The sequence below is a fragment of the Gorilla gorilla genome, chromosome 23 (genome assembly GCF_029281585.2).
Source record: "Gorilla gorilla gorilla isolate KB3781 chromosome 23, NHGRI_mGorGor1-v2.1_pri, whole genome shotgun sequence".
In the NCBI taxonomy this organism is placed as follows: Eukaryota; Metazoa; Chordata; class Mammalia; order Primates; family Hominidae; genus Gorilla; species Gorilla gorilla.
Genome location: NC_086018.1, coordinates 48,757,450 through 48,773,944, shown reverse-complemented (window position 1 = coordinate 48,773,944; position 16,495 = coordinate 48,757,450). Strand labels below are relative to the sequence as shown.

General features: G+C 58.2%; 1 protein-coding gene across 6 annotated transcripts in view; it reads right to left on the bottom strand.

Annotated features, from left to right (window-relative positions):
- Positions 1–16,495, bottom strand: part of SHANK3 (SH3 and multiple ankyrin repeat domains 3) — a 58,971-nt gene that overhangs the window by 9,864 nt on the left and 32,612 nt on the right. For 5 of the 6 annotated variants that reach the window (XR_010133137.1, XM_055374491.2, XM_055374490.2 and 2 more), the window contains exons 19-22: positions 12,258–12,281; positions 8,281–8,411; positions 7,575–7,659; positions 866–3,119 (exon numbers count right to left, since the gene is read on the bottom strand). Coding sequence is in view for 5 of the 6 variants with exons in the window: in XM_055374491.2 (XP_055230466.1) it covers positions 866–3,119; positions 7,575–7,659; positions 8,281–8,411; positions 12,258–12,281 (2,494 nt within the window). In the remaining variant the exon portion in view is untranslated. The remainder of the gene's footprint in view (positions 1–865; positions 3,120–7,574; positions 7,660–8,280; positions 8,412–12,257; positions 12,282–16,495) is intronic. The other variant, XM_055374488.2, reaches the window with a different exon arrangement.

The following is a 16,495-nucleotide window of genomic DNA, read 5'->3' as shown; positions in this document are numbered from 1 at the left end:
GGCCCGAAGGGCTCCTCTTTGGAAGGAGCCTTGGGAGTCGGGTCCTCAAGGAAAGACCTATGGGATCAGCCCAGGGCTCTGGCAGCTGTGACAGCCTCAGCAGCAAGCCAGGCCCCTGCTCAGATCCTTCTGGGCAGGGGCAGGACAGACGGGGAAGCGGTGGGGAGAAGGCAAGAGGGTAGATGGAGTGCAGGGAGATGGCGTGACTTCCATCTACCTTCTTACTGCACTTTAGAAATGACACACGGGAATCCATGTTTAAGGGATTCTAAGGTGGTGCCAAGAGACAAATGTTTCTGGGATGGGAAATAGGAAGTTAGTGGCAGATACCCCAAAAGAAAAGGAGTCAGTGTTCTCCAAGCCGCCAAAGGAAGCAAGGCAGGAGGCAGCTGTAAGGCAGAGGGTATCAGCCACACTGGGCAGCCACATGGCCACAGAGAGGATGGGAGGAGGGAGGCGTACCTCCAAAGTAAAACACAAAACAACCCTTAATGGTAAAGACAGCCTGCGTCGGGAGCAAGAGAGAGAACCCACAGGAATCCCTGGGGCCAAGAGCCTCCAGGAGGGCCATGGAGGTGCCTCATGCCCAGCCTGAGTCTCTGAGGGGAGCCCAGCTCCCACTTCTGGCACCAACAGGGACACAGTGAGCAGCAACCCTGACGTGTCAGACACCCAGAAGAACCTCCTCTCTCGGGCAGGCCAAGCAAGACCGGATTCAGAGGTGGATGGCGGGGGCGGGTTGGGGGTTGCCACAGAAGGAATGGAACAGAACAAGGAGGAACAGGAGAGCCAGAGAACAGACAAGAGGAATGACAGACGGGGCCACGGACAAGGCACGGATCCCTCCCCGCACCGCCCTGCTCACCGAGCTGCTGCGATGGGCGACTTCTTGGCAGGGTCCAGCAGGCTGCCCAGGCCACCAACTGGTTCCTCCCCCAGGGAACGCGTGTCCTTGTTCAGCTGCTGCAGGCGGGAGCTGAGCTCACTGATCACAGTTGGTTTGTCGTCTTCAGGCCCAGGGAGCCCCCGGCTCTCCACGGGGTCCCCCCATAGCTTGGACCTTCTCTGGAAGAGGTAGCGAGGGCGGGCAGGCCCGGCGGCAGAGGCCAGCCCGGCAGAGGCGGCGTGGTGCTGCTGGGCCATGAGCTCGCTGTCCGAGGACTGCTTCAGCAGCGGGTCCCTGAAGGTCACCGGCCCCTTCCCCAGCGGGGACTTGAGCTTGGGCTTGGGAGGCACTGGTGGCTTCTCGAGTAGAAAAGTGTGTCCGTCAGCGAAGGAGGTGTGGGTGTCAGTGAGTTCCCCGCTCTCCGAGCTCAAGGTGGACATGCTGGACACCGTGGAGATGGTGCTTGTGGTCTCCAGGTGGGGGTCGCTGGAGCTGCGTGTGTCAGCCTCCTCCACCCCAGAGTCAGCTGCAGACTCAGGGGCAGGGGGTGGCTCACTGCTGGGCTTCCCTGAGGCCGGGCTGGGCACCGTGGTGGGCGAGGGGCCCGGGCCAGCGAGTGGGGTGGCCAGCAGGACCCCGTTGGCAAACTCTTCAGGGGGTGGCACCAACCCAATTCGGGCCAGCTCCTCCCTGGTCTCCTCATCGCTGGACGACAGCTGGGCAGGTGGCAGGTTCACAGCAAACACCAGCTCTGGCTCTTCCTCTGAGCTGCCCTGGCCTGGCCCGGCGTCTGCCGGGGTGCCACCAGGGGGCTGGGCCCGGGGGCTGGGCAGGGGCTCTGCCACAGCCGCTGACTGCATGGGGGCCGGGGCCAACTCCGGGGTGCCCGGGCGCTCCTCTTCGGCCCCCCCCAGCCTGCTGGGCTCCTGCCCGTTGCTGGTGGCGTGCACAACAATGAGGCCAGCTGGCCGCTGCAGGGATGTGTCCAGGACGCTGAGGATCATGGACTTCTTGTCCTCGGGTGACTTCCGCTCCTCCCGGGGGACCTTCTCTGCCTCCCTGCGAGCAGGCACAGGAATCCAGGCTGGGCTCCGTGGGGAGAAAGCTGGGGAAGCCAGGGGCCCTCGCTCTGGGTCCCGGGCCTGTACATCCACAAACAGGGGTCCGGGGCGGTCGGCGTCGGGACTGTGCACGGGTGTGGGGGACCGGGAGGGCGCCTGGGAGGCCAGAGCTCGCTCTCGGGCAGCCAGGGCAAGGGCCAGGGGTGAGCTGGGGTCCAGGGGTTTGCCGGTGAGTGGGTGGATGAAGGTGGAACCCGAGGGCCCAAGGCTCGGGCCGCTGACCAATGGCTTCAGAGCAGACACCGGGGAGGGCAGCAGCAGGTCGCGGCCGGCGGTGGGGCCGGTCCCCAGGAGGCGCTCGTCGATGGAGCGGGAGGGCTGTAGGGATGGCAGATCCGCGCTGGGGGCGCTGCCCTCGATGGCACCCACGGACAGGAACACAGTGGAGCGGCGCCGCTCCTCCAGCCGCCGGTCCTTGGCCGGGCCCGGGCCGCCGAACGCGAGCCCCGGGCCATCGCCCGCGCCGTAGTCGAGGCCACCCGGGCGCGGACCGCGGTGGGTCGGGGAGGGCTCGCGGGCGAAGCTGCCGCCGCCGGGACCGGGGCTGCCCACGGCCAGGGCCGCGCGCTCCTGCGCGTCCTCCACCTGCAGCTGCTTCACCAGGGGGCTCTTGCGGCGCTGCGGCTTGGACGGAGCGAAGAGGCTGGCGCTGAAGGCGCCCAGGTTGGCGTAGGGGCTGTCGGGGCCGGGCGGCCGCGGCCGGCGCTTGGGTCGCTCGGGCGGGGTGGCCGCGGGCGGGGGTCGAGGGGCGTCGCCAGACTCGGGCGCCGAGTCCTGCAGGATGATCATGGAGCGCGCGCGCTTCTGCCGCTCGGGATAGGGCAGCGGGCCGAGGGCCGCGCCCGGCTCGTACAGGCCGGCAGCGCCCGCGCCCAGGCGCGCCTCCAGGCCGGGCTTGAAGCTGGAGCGCACCGTGTCGTAGGCGCGGCCCGGCGGGGGCGGCGGCGAGAAGGCTGGGGGCGGCCCGGAGTCGAAGTAGTAGGGCGCGGGCGGGGGAGGCGGCGCGGTCTGCGGCGGGGGCGGGATGCCGCGACCCTCGCGCACCGGGTCTTGCATCGAGGTGCTCCGCGGGAAGCGCCCTTCCAGCAGGGACGCCAGCTTCTCGTCCTCCCCTGCGGACGGAAGGGCCGGTGAGACCAGCCAGGGCGCTGGGCGGGGGGTGGTGCTGCCTTCGGAGAGGTTCCTGGGGACCCCGGCAACCCCCTCCCACAGAGGCCAGCCTTGCCCCGACTCCACCCCGGGGAAGCCACCGTCCGGACACAATGGACGCCCGCGGCAGAACCCGGCGCGAGGAGCTAGAATGCTCGGGAAGATGGGGTTGGGACCAGTGGTGGGCGGGGAATGGAGGGCAGGGGAGAAACAGGGAGCCCAGAGCACGGGCTCCGAGCAAGACCCTGGTCTGGGCTGGTCCCTGGATGCCCAAGCTCTGTGCCCCAGGCCCAGGGCTGCACGGGGAGGGCTCTTGTGAAAGGACAGGAGAGAGGTGTGCGTTCAGTTACAGGATGGAGGAGGGCCCCACCGGGGACCCCTGAGAAAGGACACAAACTCTGACGACCTGGGTTGGGGCCAAGACCTGCCCAAACCCAGGGTCATCAAGCAGGCCCTGAGAAGGTATCCCAGAAAGGCAGGGACAGCCCCGCAAGACATGGGGACAGAACTGCTGAGGGGCTTGGAGGGGCCAGTACAGGGCTCCCCACCCCAGAATGAACAAGGCCGACGCAGAAGTACCAGCCCTGGAGGCAACCAGAGGTGAGAGGAAGATAGTCGGAAATGAGCAGGAGGGACACACTGGCAGGGTGAGGGGCAGCAGGGCTGTGGCCACTGGAGCCAGGCCTCCAGCAGAGAAAGACGTAATGCCCACCCAGGTAAGGAGGTGCCCTGCGGAGGAAGCCTTGAGAGGCTCCTCCCAGAGACCCGCATGGGTGAGTGGGTGAAGGGAAGAACGGACGGATGAATCAAAATGGAACTGCAGGCTGAGCACCCAGCACGTTTCATTTTAACCCCTACTGGCAGCGTGACCCCAGGCCAGGCCCTGAGCCCCTTTGAGCTTCAGTAACCCCCCTCTGCATGCCTTGCTCAGACATCATTGTTAGGATCCTGCACAAGGGCTGGAGTGCTCAGGGCCCTCATGCTCCTGCTGTCCAGCAGAACCTGACACAACCTCCTGAACACCCCTGTGGACATCATGATGCGGACACACGTGCTGCAGGTGTGTTCAGTGAGGCTGCAGGGGGCGGATGGCCCCACACCCACACACCCAGGTCTCGTGGTGCTCCTGTTCCCAGCCTCACTCTGAGATTGGTCAACATTTTTATGAACTCGCTAAAATACAGACTGCCTGTTCCTGATTGCATCCTCCTCCAGCCACCGCAGTGCTAATGAGGCCTCCAATACTACACTGCTTCTTGCTGGGCATAATATCTCTTTGTAGCCAAGGTACCAAGGGTGGGCTTTTGTGTACAGACCTAGGCTTGAATTTTAGATCTGCCAGGAACTTCAGAAGCCTCTAGGAACTTCAGTTTCCTCATGTCAAGAGGACAGCCTGCAACTATTGTGGGGCGATTTCACCTTTACAGTACAGGGCTGCACTGAAGCAGTATCCTGGGAATGGGGGAAGGGGGCCGAGGTCATCATCATCGTGATTTTTAGGTCTGCCTTCCCCCCATCCCCAACCGCTGGACAGAGAAATTGTGCCCAGTTCGTCCTGGGTCTCCTGCTGCATTCCCTGCACTGTGTATGAACACGCAGTGAACACCCACAGCCTGTGTGTTAGATGGAGCGACGCAGAATGAGCGCACCTTGAGGATGCAGAAGGCGGGAGTGACGTGCAAAAATGAAATAAGGGGAAATTTAATGCTAATAGCATGCCAAGTTCTGACTTAGGGTAAAGAAAAGTCACTTGCCTCAGCATGGAATGGGGAATCTGTTCTGATACCATCTGGGACAGAGGTGGGACCCCTTGGGGGCAGAGGCAGACCCTCTTTGTCTGCCTAGGTCATAGCAGAGAGCATTTCTCGAGCACCCACTGCGTGCCAACCTCAAGAGGCAGCATCTACGTCTACTAACACTGGCAGCTGCTGAGCACTCCCAGCATGCCACACGGTCTGTGAGTGCCGCCTACCGGGGGAGACTCAGAGTGGTCCTTGGAGGTGGGTAATAGGTGGTCTCCATGTTTATGGATCAAAATCCTGATGTTTCAAGGGCTGCATCGTGTGCCCAGAGCAACAGAGCCAGGGCATGGGGCAGGGGCCTGGGGAGTCTGACAACCCAACCAACGTGCATGCTGGCAGCTGAGGCCCAGCAGGCCAAGAGGAGCCAAAAAGGAGCACCTGTCCACCCATCCATCAACCGAGTGCAAGAGGGTGCCTGGGGGACCAGTGCAGAACTGGCAGTCCTAGGAGAGTGGCTCAAGGCCTGCAGGGCAGGTGCATGGACCTAGACCTGCAGGGTCGGGCCCAGGAACAGCAAGAGGCAGAAGACCCAGGTCAAGGGAGGCAGAGACAAATGTTTCCAGATGAAGCAGGAGAGCACTGGGGCCGATCTCCAGGGCCCTGAGGCAATGAGGAGTGCACAGAGGGTCAAGCTGGACGGATATGGGGTGACAGCAGCTCTGCGGAAAGCCTGATTTGGCCAGAGGGATGGACTAGAGGGCAGAGCCAAGGCAGGCAGTCATGAGAACAAAGCCATGGTCCAGCTGCAAGGTGATGAGACCTGTGCAGGGCAGGGCTGTGAGGCCACCCACCCCGACACATCAGGTGAGGCAGAGGGTAAGAAAGAAACCATGGAAGACACTCAGGGTCTAGGCCAGGGAGAGCAGGGGAGAGCGCTTCTCAGCTCCAAAGTAGCTGCAGCCTCACCAGCCTTCTTCCCCACAATCCCACCTACAGAATCCCACCTACAGACTACTCTTGGCAGTCTCTGAGGGACCAGGTCACACATCCATATGCCTTTTCCACACTGCTCTGTCAGTTCACCCCATTATTGCCCAGAAACTCCCATTTATCTTGCACATCTTAGCTCAAAAGTACCCCCACTCCGACACACACAGCCTTCTGTGACACCAGGTGTGCTTGGAGCCCCCCAGTGGGCTCCATTGGTCCGTGAGCCCTGGCACCCCAATGTGCCCGCTGAGCTCTCTGCACACATCACATTCCCTAACCAAGCCCCAGACTTGGCCCAGGATTGGCCTTGTGTGAACACAAATTGGCAGGGTCCTGAGGCAGGTGAGGAATCCGAGTTTGGGAAGCTGTGTGATCTTGGGCAGGTCATTTACCCTCCTTGCTTCAGTTTTCTCATCTGTAAAATGGAGGTACTAGTGGTCCCAACCTCAATATGGTTATTCTAAGTATTAAATGCTCAGTGTCCAGCCCGTAGTAAGTGCTGAGAGGTTTACTCCTATGTGTAACAGATGGGAGGTGTGCTGCGGTTTGTATGGACAACGGACGGTCAAGTGGGCAGGTGTGTGGGTGGACAGATGCACAGGTGGGCAGGGGACGGGAGAGTGGATGTCTGGAGGGATTGCACAGTGGGCAGGGCTTGTTAGATGCCCCATCTGGGTCAGGAAAGGAGACGGTGAGTGTGGGGTGTGATGGTGGCTGGGGAGTGGTGAGGCACAGAGGGGAGGAGGCTGAAGACACAGCCTTGAAAAGGTCCCATATTTGGGAGGCTGGGGCGGCAGGGTTGAAATAGGTGCCACCTGAGGAAGGAGGGGAAAACCAGTAAGTGTTGTCCTAAAGCTTTGGGGAGGAGCGTTTCACGGAAGAAGCAGCAAAGAAACCAAATGCCAGCTGAGGTCAGCAGGAGTGCTGGCCATGCGTCCATGGGGAGGAAGGCCCTGGAGGCCGCCGGTGACCCTGGTGGGAGCAGTTTCAATTTGGGTATGGAGAGAGGAAGTCTACCGCAGGCTGAGGAGCCGGTGGGGGACGGGAGACAAGAAGGCCAGTAGAGGTGACTTTTTGGGGAAAACTGGCTGTGAAGGGGGGAGACAGCAATACATGCAGAAGTAGGGGAGAGGCAAGTTCAGGGGGTTTGAGGGTCAGAAACTTCACATGCACTTGCGCTGCAGGGGAGCAACCGCGATGGAGGCAGCTGAGCTGGGGACAGGGATGAGGCTGCCCATGGGAAGGATGAGAGGTGATGGGGAGGTGGGGGTGCCCACTGGACAGGGAGTGGCAGCTGGGGACAGGGGTGAGACTGCCCATGGGAGGGATGAGGCGATGGGGGGCGGTGCCCACTGGACAGGGAGTGTCGGCTGCTAGGGGAAAGCTCTGGGTTGGGGAAGGCCTAATCCCCACACGTCCATCAACGTATGAGATCCTTTAGCTGGGGCCAGGAAGAGACAGGACTGAGAGGGAAACTGGAAACCCCAGTTACGGGCAGGGAGAGGCAGTGTCCTTCAAACCCAAGTCCACCCTGCCGGCCCCAGCCCCGTTCCTCCCCACCCCATGCAGCCCCACAGCCCAGCCATACCCCAGCCCCGTTCCTCCCCACCCCATGCAGCCCCACAGCCCAGCCATACCCCAGCCCCGTTCCTCCCCACCCCATGCCGCCCCACAGCCCAGCCATACCTACAGACTTGGTCCGTGGAATCCCCTTCCGCAAGGAGCCCGGCAGCTTCTCTGGGCCTGGGAGGCCCTGGCGTTCAAACAATGACTGTGGGGGTCAGGGAGGGGAATATGGAGGTTCCAGGGCACTGGGGGCCCCCAGTCCTCCTCCTAAGCCAGAGGTGAGACACCCCACGCTCTCACTCCAATGGCACTAGTGCCTGTGGGTGCCTGGACCCAGGAATCATGTCTGGACTCTGCCCTCAGGGAGCAGAGGATGCAGCCCATTGGAGCCTGGGCTGTGTGGGCAGTGCAGATGGTGGTACAGTGTAGATGGTGTTGGGTAGGGTGGGTGCAGACCCTGGCCAACCCTGGGTGAGGGTGGGGGAGGAGCCTAGAAGGCGCCGGGTTGGCAAGTGGGCAGGGAACAGAGACATGCTTTGTCGTGTTCTCAGCGGAGCTGGGGTACCTTGGTGGTCTCAGGCGTGAGACAGGGACTGCCTGAAGGCAGAGGCACCAAAAGCTACAAGAGCAAACCCAGCAGGTGCTGAGCTGTGGCCATTTAGGGGGCAGAGATAGCCCCGAGAGTCTCTGAGAGAGGCCATGGGGTGCACACACCCCTCTGGAGAGGGGTCCACATGATAGGCTCTCACCTCCGTCAAGAGGGCCCAGGACAGTCTGACCCCCATGCCTGCCCGACCCAGCGCTCCCAGCCGCCCGTGGCCCTTACGCTAATCTCGGCGGGTGTGATCCTCCGACTGGTGGGCCTCTGTTTGACGGTGGCGGCTCTGGAGTCTGCGTCTGCGATGTCTGGCCTCAGCGTTGGCTCTGCGGCGGCTGCCAGCATCTCGTCCAGCTTCTCTGCACAGCAAGGAGGCTCCATCTCAGCTGCCTGGGCCACCTCCTGCCCCACTGCCATGTCCTCCCCAACCCGGCCACCCGTGATGCTGACAGAGGCCACCACTCCCCTCCCTCCTTGAGCTCCCACCCCAGGCCCCCAAGACAAGGCCCTCACCCCAGAACTCAGACCCCACCCCAGGCAGCCCAGGCCCCCAAGACAAGGCCCTCACCCCAGGACTCAGACCCCACCCCAGGCAGCCTCTGTAGCCTCAAGGAGACTCCAGGTGACCCTGTGGACCTCACTTAAGGAAAGGCCACTCTGACCATGAGGGAGAAGACCAGGGCACGGGACAGACAAACAATTCAGAGACCACAGTCTCCCTGGATTTCCCTCCATTTCCCTTCGTCCTGTCACTGTTCTCAGCACATACAGGCCACTCTTGGCTATCTGTACCGCACTGGAAGGGAAGCTGTTCACAGCGGGTCACAGCCCGAGGACAGACCCTGATGTACAAGCAGGTTTCCACAAAAGATCAAAGTGACTTGGAAACTCTGTTACACTAATACATATATCTCAGGACCATCAGAGCTCTGGTTGGATGGCTCCTCCAGGACATCAGTAGCTCTCGCCCCCTGTGGGTCCACTGAGGACCAGTGTGTGGAGCATGCAGCAAGGGATGGGGCAGCACTCATGTCCACCTGGCTGCTGCACCAGCCCTCTCATTCAGCAGCCCCACTGCACCCCACCCACCACTCAGGCTGCACCCAACCCCACGCCCTTCTCCACTCTTTGGGGCTATGCCAACCCTAGAGGGACCACTGTCTGGTCACACTTGTCTTGGCACCTTTCACTCTTGTCTTGGCCCCTTGTTGGAGAGTTTCAATGGCCAGACTGGACACCTCCTACTCCTTCCAACTCCAATCTGCGGCTGTTCACAGCACCTGCTGGTTCTATCTCTGCAATCTGCTTAGCATTGCGGGAAGGAAGGAAGGAACTCCCCAAGCTTAGCACTGCGGGAAGGAAGGAACTCCCCAAGCTTAGCATTGCTGGAAGGAAGGAAGGAACTCCCCAAGCTTAGCATTGCAGGAAGGAAGGAAGGAACTCCCCAAGCTTAGCATTGCGGGAAGGAAGGAAGGAACTCCCCAAGCTTAGCATTGCGGGAAGGAAGGAAGGAACTCCCCAAGCTTAGCATTGCTGGAAGGAAGGAAGGAAGGAACTCCCCAAGCTTAGCATTGCTGGAAGGAAGGAAGGAACTCCCCAAGCTTAGCATTGCTGGAAGGAAGGAAGGAACTCCCTAAGCTTAGCATTGTTGGAAGGAAGGAAAGAACTCCCCAAGTTTAGCATTGCTGGAAGGAAGGAAGGAACTCCCCAAGCTTAGCACTGCTGGAAGGAAGGAAGGAACTCCCCAAGCTTAGCATTGCTGGAAGGAAGGAAGGAAGGAACTCCCCAAGCTTAGCATTGCTGGAAGGAAGGAAGGAACTCCCCAAGCTTAGCATTGCTGGAAGGAAGGAAGGAACTCCCCAAGCTTAGCATTGCTGGAAGGAAGTAAATAACCCCCCAAGACTGTCCTGTACCCAACCCAGACCAGACCCACCCTGTACAATGACTCTGTCCTGACATAACCTCTTTGTGACCTGTGTCCTCATTGATAAAACAGGCATAAAAACAGCGCTCGCTCACGTGTCTCTAGTGAGAATTAGCACAGAAGAAAGGCTTACAACTGTGCTGGCACTGGACACAATTCAGTACAATTCATGTCTGTGTGCCCCATCTCCCTGCAGCTTGTGGGTCTGCAGAAGAGAGCAAATACTGTTCTCTGTGTTCCATCAGCGCCCAGCCTGTGTCCTGAACGATACAAGAGTTTACCAGCAAAACAGGCTCCAACTGCAGATATCTGGGCCTGTGCACAGCTCCCAGTGCCACCAGGTGACAGGGGCCCAGGTACAGACCAGGGGTTGCTGGTTTGAGGGGACTTCTCATTTGCTTTTGTCATGAAGTGAATGATTTCTTTTTGGGAGTTGAAGTCCCCATTGCCACCATCTGTTAAGTTCTTGGTGATTTCTAGAGTATGCGGGACTTTATGCAAACCACTCCTCTCACCCCACAACTACACGAGGATTTTATCATCACCCTTATCCAACCCAGGAGCGAACTGAAGTGAAATTGCCACAAATCTCTGACTAGGAAGTAAGAGATGAGACTTAAGCACCATACTCCCCAGAAACTGCAGAAGTAAAGATATGAATGGAGAGAAAACTCCGTGAGGCACACACGGCTCAGCATCATGGGAGACACGATGCCACCTGAGCCACGGGCTAGGAGAGGCTGTCTCTCTAGGTCTGGAAGACCCATCCCAGAGACCCACAGCGGGACGCACATAACGTTTAGTGAGCAGCTGTTTCTGGTCATCCGGCGATGGTGCTGGAGCCGGGTGAGAAGTGTTTTCAAAAGGGAAAGGATTCATCAAGAATTCTGCAAATTACAAACTGATGAGGTTGACATAAATCTCCCCCCAATATTAGAGAATATATTCTTAAATAAATTATTTTAGATAATTAAGGGAAACAAAGCCCATCAGGAACCAAGTGGACCCACTCACTCCCAGGGCCCTCTGGGTGCACAGCAGGACACAGCTGGGTTTGCGGCTGTCTGATCAACAGGGCCCCAGCCTGCGGGATGATCAGCCATCACTTCTTCCACAACTGGAGCAGCACCTGGGCTGCAACACAGCACCCTGGGAGCCCCACTAATGAGCTAGAGGGCAGAGCCAGAAAATTCCAGAAATAGCTTGTATGTCTGCCCCAAAGGCATGCAGAAAAGGTCACTGGAGGAAACCTTGTCACCTGTTTTTAATACCTGAGAAGACACTGGGGAAGCCCTTCACCTGGGCTGGGGCAAGAGGCAGCAAGGGGACCTCAAGAGGGCTGGGCCAAGGGCCTGGCAGATGTGTCCTCACCCAGGGAAAGCCCAGTGGGTCGAGAGAGAGGGAGGGATGGGCATCAGGTACACGGACGTGGAGCAAATATACAAGCCTGGGTGGAGAAAGCCACCTCAAGCCTCTGTCTGGGCCCTGATTCCCATCCACCCGAGAGGCAGAGGAGGCTGCTGGAAGCCGGGTCCCAGGACTTCACCAGACAGTGGACCTCAGTACCCAGGCCCAGGTGACTGTCCCCACCTGAATGCGCCCTCCCCTGCAGCCAGGCTAAACATACAGGACATACAGGGAGCAGCCCCAAAGGGTAGAGGGAGGCCTGAATGGGGGTTCAGGAGGGTAGTCAACAGCCTGGGGTCTTTGGCCAGGGGAGCTCCAAGCTCCTTCCCCAGTTCTGTGGGACTCAGACCCCTGCTCTGAAGGGACCATAAGCTCTGGGCTTGGCCCTACAACCAACCAGCATGGGAGTAGGTCCCACAACCCAAGCACAGGCCCCGAGAGGACCAGCAGAAAGAAGCAATGTGCACACCAACACGGCCCAGTCTCCCTGCTCCCTAGAGCTCCCCCTCTGGGACCCTCGGAGCCCTTTCCCTCCTGCTGTCTGGGCCATGGTGCATGCAGTGGCCTCCACGGGGCTCTCCCAGCTCCTCCCCACGGGCTGCCTCCATCAGGCTATCTGCACAGCTCACAGGCTCACCTGAGCCCCCAAGGCCATCACAGTCCCAGAGGGTCACACCCCTGGGAACTCCCCATCCATCCTTGCAGGCCCTTCTCTCATGCCCCTACCAGATGCCCAGGGAGAAGGCCAAAAGGAGGGTGCAGCCCAGGCTTCCGGGCCACCCTGACTTGCGCTGGAACCTCCTCACACACCAGCACTCCCCCAGACAGGGGTCAGGCAAAGCCAAGGCCCTGGGGACACAGGCAGATGACTCACCCCCTTTTCTTCTCCGAATGGAGGCTTGGAATCAAGAAACAGAGTAAAGGGAGTAAGAGGCAGGCTCGGCACCTGGGCCCCATTATCCACACTCATTTCCCCACCTCATCCCTCTCACCACCACCTCCCCTAAAAACCATGACCTCCCAAATCTGCCCCCAGCCTACACCTCTTTATCAGACGGTGAATAGCAAATCTGCCCAACTCTGGAGGCAGTTGGTACATGCCTTGAAAGCCAAGGAGGAAACAACCACAAGCAGGGACTTGTGTGTGTGTGCCACACGCATGCAGGCGCACACAGCGCGTGTCCGCTCACCCACACACAGACATGTGTGCCAGACGCACGCAGGCGCACACAGCGCGTGTCCGCTCACCCACACACAGACATGTGTGCCACACGCATGCAGGCGCACACAGCGCGTGTCCGCTCACCCACACACAGACGTGTGCCACACGCATGCAGGCGCACACAGCGCGTGTCCGCTCACCCACGCACAGACGTGTGTGCCACACGCATGCAGGCGCACACAGCGCGTGTCCGCTCACCCACGCACACACGTGTGCCACACGCATGCAGGCGCACACAGCGCGTGTCCGCTCACCCACGCACAGACGTGTGTGCCACACGCATGCAGGCGCACACAGCGCGTCCGCTCACCCACGCACAGACGTGTGCCACACGCATGCAGGCACACACAGCACGTGTCCGCTCACCCACACACAGACGTGTGCCACAAGCATGCAGGCGCACACAGCGCGTGTCCGCTCACCCACGCACAGACGTGTGCCACAAGCATGCAGGCGCACACAGCGCGTCCGCTCACCCACGCACAGACGTGTGCCACACGCATGCAGGCGCACACAGCGCGTATCCGCTCACCCACGCACAGACACGTGTGCCACACGCATGCAGGCGCACACAGCGCGTGTCCGCTCACCCACGCACAGACGTGTGTGCCACACGCATGCAGGCGCACACAGCGCGTGTCCGCTCACCCACGCACAGACGTGTGCCACACGCATGCAGGCGCACACAGCGCGTGTCCGCTCACCCACGCACAGACACGTGTGCCACACGCATGCAGGTGCACACAGCGCGTGTCCGATCACCAACGCACAGACACGCACACACACAGAGATATGCACAACTCCATCATGCTTGGCTCAGTCAAACGTTTGTTCAGAAAAAAGGCAAAACCCCATAGAAAACAAGTTCAGGTGTCGCTGAAAATTAAGGTGGTCACCTCTGTGTTCTGTTCAAAGTCGGTCTTAAAAGGCAGGGCAAGTGTGTTTGGCACAGAAACCTTTTCCAGGACAAGGCCACTCACACAGATGCTGGGTGTGGCACCTACCCTGATGTTCTCATCACAAAAGAAAAAGGGGCCCAGAAATTACAGGGAGGTCCAGAGTTCTCCCGGGAACGTGAATACACAGGAAGGGCCTTCCCTGGCCTAGGTCTCCACTGACCTGTGGCCCCGGCACATTCCTGGTACAAGCCGAGCAGACATGCATGTGGCGACCAAGAGGTGCCCCCAGCGCTGAGGGGAGGAGAGGTGTTCTGCCCTCTTCTCTCTCTCACCACCTATCTCAGGAGGGTCCCCACCCAGCCCCTTCCTCTCACTCCCAGCTCTGCAACCCTTCATTTTCCAGGCACCAGCCTTTGCTCACCCCATTCCCCCACAGGATACCCCTTCCCTCCCCTTCCTCCAACAGGGCCATGCCTCTCCCACATCCTCTGAGCAGCAAACAGCCACCTGGACAGGAGCCTCCGCCTTGCACCTGCTTTCTCTGACACCTCACTTTCTTTTCTTTTTAGGTGTCCAGGCACCTTCTCGATAGACTATGGATCCTAAAGGGCTCTAATAGCTCTTGACAGTGTGAGGCAGTTCTGATGTGTTCATGCCAGCAGTGACCAACAGGCCTCATTTCTATCTTCTGAAAGCAAAAACACTGGGTTGTGGGATGGTCCCTTAGGTACCTGGGGAAACCCTGATGCTGGCATGGCTTCCTCAAATCAGGCATTTCCAGAGGGGACTTCCAGAAGCCCTGCTGGCTTCCCAGGACAGCCGTCTTCTGGGGACAGGGTGGCTTCCTGAGCTCCAGAAGTGTGGGTAGAGGCTCTGCGCTAAGCTGTCCCTTCATCCTCCCCCAGACTCTGCTCAGAAAAAAGCCTGGAAAATTATGGTGGCCTGAAGCTGTGAGCAACTCCTCTGGAAGACCGGGGTTTGCAAAGTGACTCCAGCAACCTGTCCTGAGGCTTGTTGCAGAAGAGGGAACACCCAGCCCAGAGGGGAGGGAAAGGAGCGTCTTCATTCACCAGTTTCTTCAGGCAGAAAAGCCCAGAGAGCAAAGCACAGTCCTTTCGTTTCCACAGGGCAGTCCCTGGGTCCCAGGATTACGGATCTCAGGCTGCCCAAAAGCCTCGTGGTGCTGAATAGAAGAGTCCCTTCTGAACACGCAGCTGACTGTGGCTATGTGACAGCCTCTGGCAGGAGAATCCTGGGACCCAGCTGCCTACTGCTGCTGGCTTATTGATCACTTTGGATCGTCAATTGACAGCTCAGCTCCCCGTGAGTGACCTTGGACCCTTACAACCCGAGTGCCAGAAGTCTAGGATTAGCCTCTCTGCCTCACTCCTGAATGAGCAGGGTTAGCGGGGTATAGAATTCTAGGTGGAAAAGAATTTTGACTCCACACTTTGAAGCTCTTCTTCCATCATCTACTGTCATCTGCCATTGCTGATGAGAAGTCTGTTGTCAGTTGGACCACTGCTCCCGTCTAAGACATCCAGCAGCCCATCTCTCTCTCTCTCTCTCATCATTTTTTGCTTCGTTTTGTTTTGAGACAGGGTCTCGCTCTGTTGCCCAGGCTGGAGTGCACTGGCATGATCTTGGCTCACTGCAACCTCCACGTCCCAGGCTTAAGCAATCCTCCCACCTCAGCCTCCTGAGTAGCTGGGACCACAGGCACATACCACCATGCCAGGACAATTTTTGTATTTTTAGTAGAGATAGGGTTTTGCCATGTTCCCCAGGCTGGTCTCAAACTCCTAGACTCAAGTGATCCACCTGTCTTGGCCTCCCAAAGTGCTGAGAGTACAGGCATGAGCCACCGCACCCAGCCTCTCTCATTGTTTTAAAGATTTCTGCTTGTTCACAGCATTCTACAGTTTTACTATGAAAGATGTGGATACAGATTTGTTTTTATTTCCTTGCTGAGACTTATATTTCTTTAAACTGAAGACTCATGTCTTTGTTCAACTTTCGGAAATTCTTAAGCCATCTCATCTCCAAATATTGCCTCCAGGCAACATTTTATTTTTGCTTCCACGCCTTGCATTAGGTAGATGCTGGGATTTTCCCAATAGTCCCATTGAATTATCTATATGATTTTTTTGTGTGTGTCTCCTAACTGCTCTTTGATATTTTCTATCTCCTTATATTTCTGTGCTATATTCTGGGTAACCTCAGATTTATCTTCTAACTTGCTGTTTCTTTCTTCACCTGGGTCTAGTGTACTGTTTATCCCACGCATGTCTTTCTTTTTTATCTTAGTGACTATACTTTTTGTTTCAATAACAGTTCTTTAAGAATCCTTCTGGCTGGGCGCAGTGGCTCACGCCTGTAATCCCAGCACTTTGGGAGGCTGAGGTGAGTGAATCACAAGGTCAGCAGTTCGAGACCAGCCTGGTCAACATGGTGAAACCCCATCTCTACTAAAAATACAAAAAATTAGCTGGGTGTGGTGTTGTGCGCCTGTAATCCCAGCTACTCAGGAGGCTGAGCCAAGAGAATCACTTGAACCCGGGAGGCGGAGGATGCAGTGAGCCGAGATCGCGCCACTGCACTCCAGCTGGTAATAGAACGAGACTCAGTCTAAAAAAAAAAAAAAAAAAAGAATCATTCTAAAATGTGCTTATTCTTTTTTTGCTTGTTTGTTCTGTCCTATTCTCTCATTAGTTCTGTTAGTTCTTTTAATCTTTGTGACAATTTACTTTATTTTAATGTTTTTCATATTCTTCTCTGATTTCCAGTTCTTTCGAAGCTAATTCCAGTGGTTGGGCTTGGTTTTTAACCTTCCCGCTTCTCACAGGTCCAGCCACGTCTCCCAGCCCTGTGGGGGCCTCAGGACCCCAACCCCTTGCCCCTGGGTACTAGATAATGAGCTATGGAAGCCTCTGGCTTTGGTTTCTCTCCTTTTCATTCTGAATTATCTATATGGGGTTTTTTGTTTTTTTC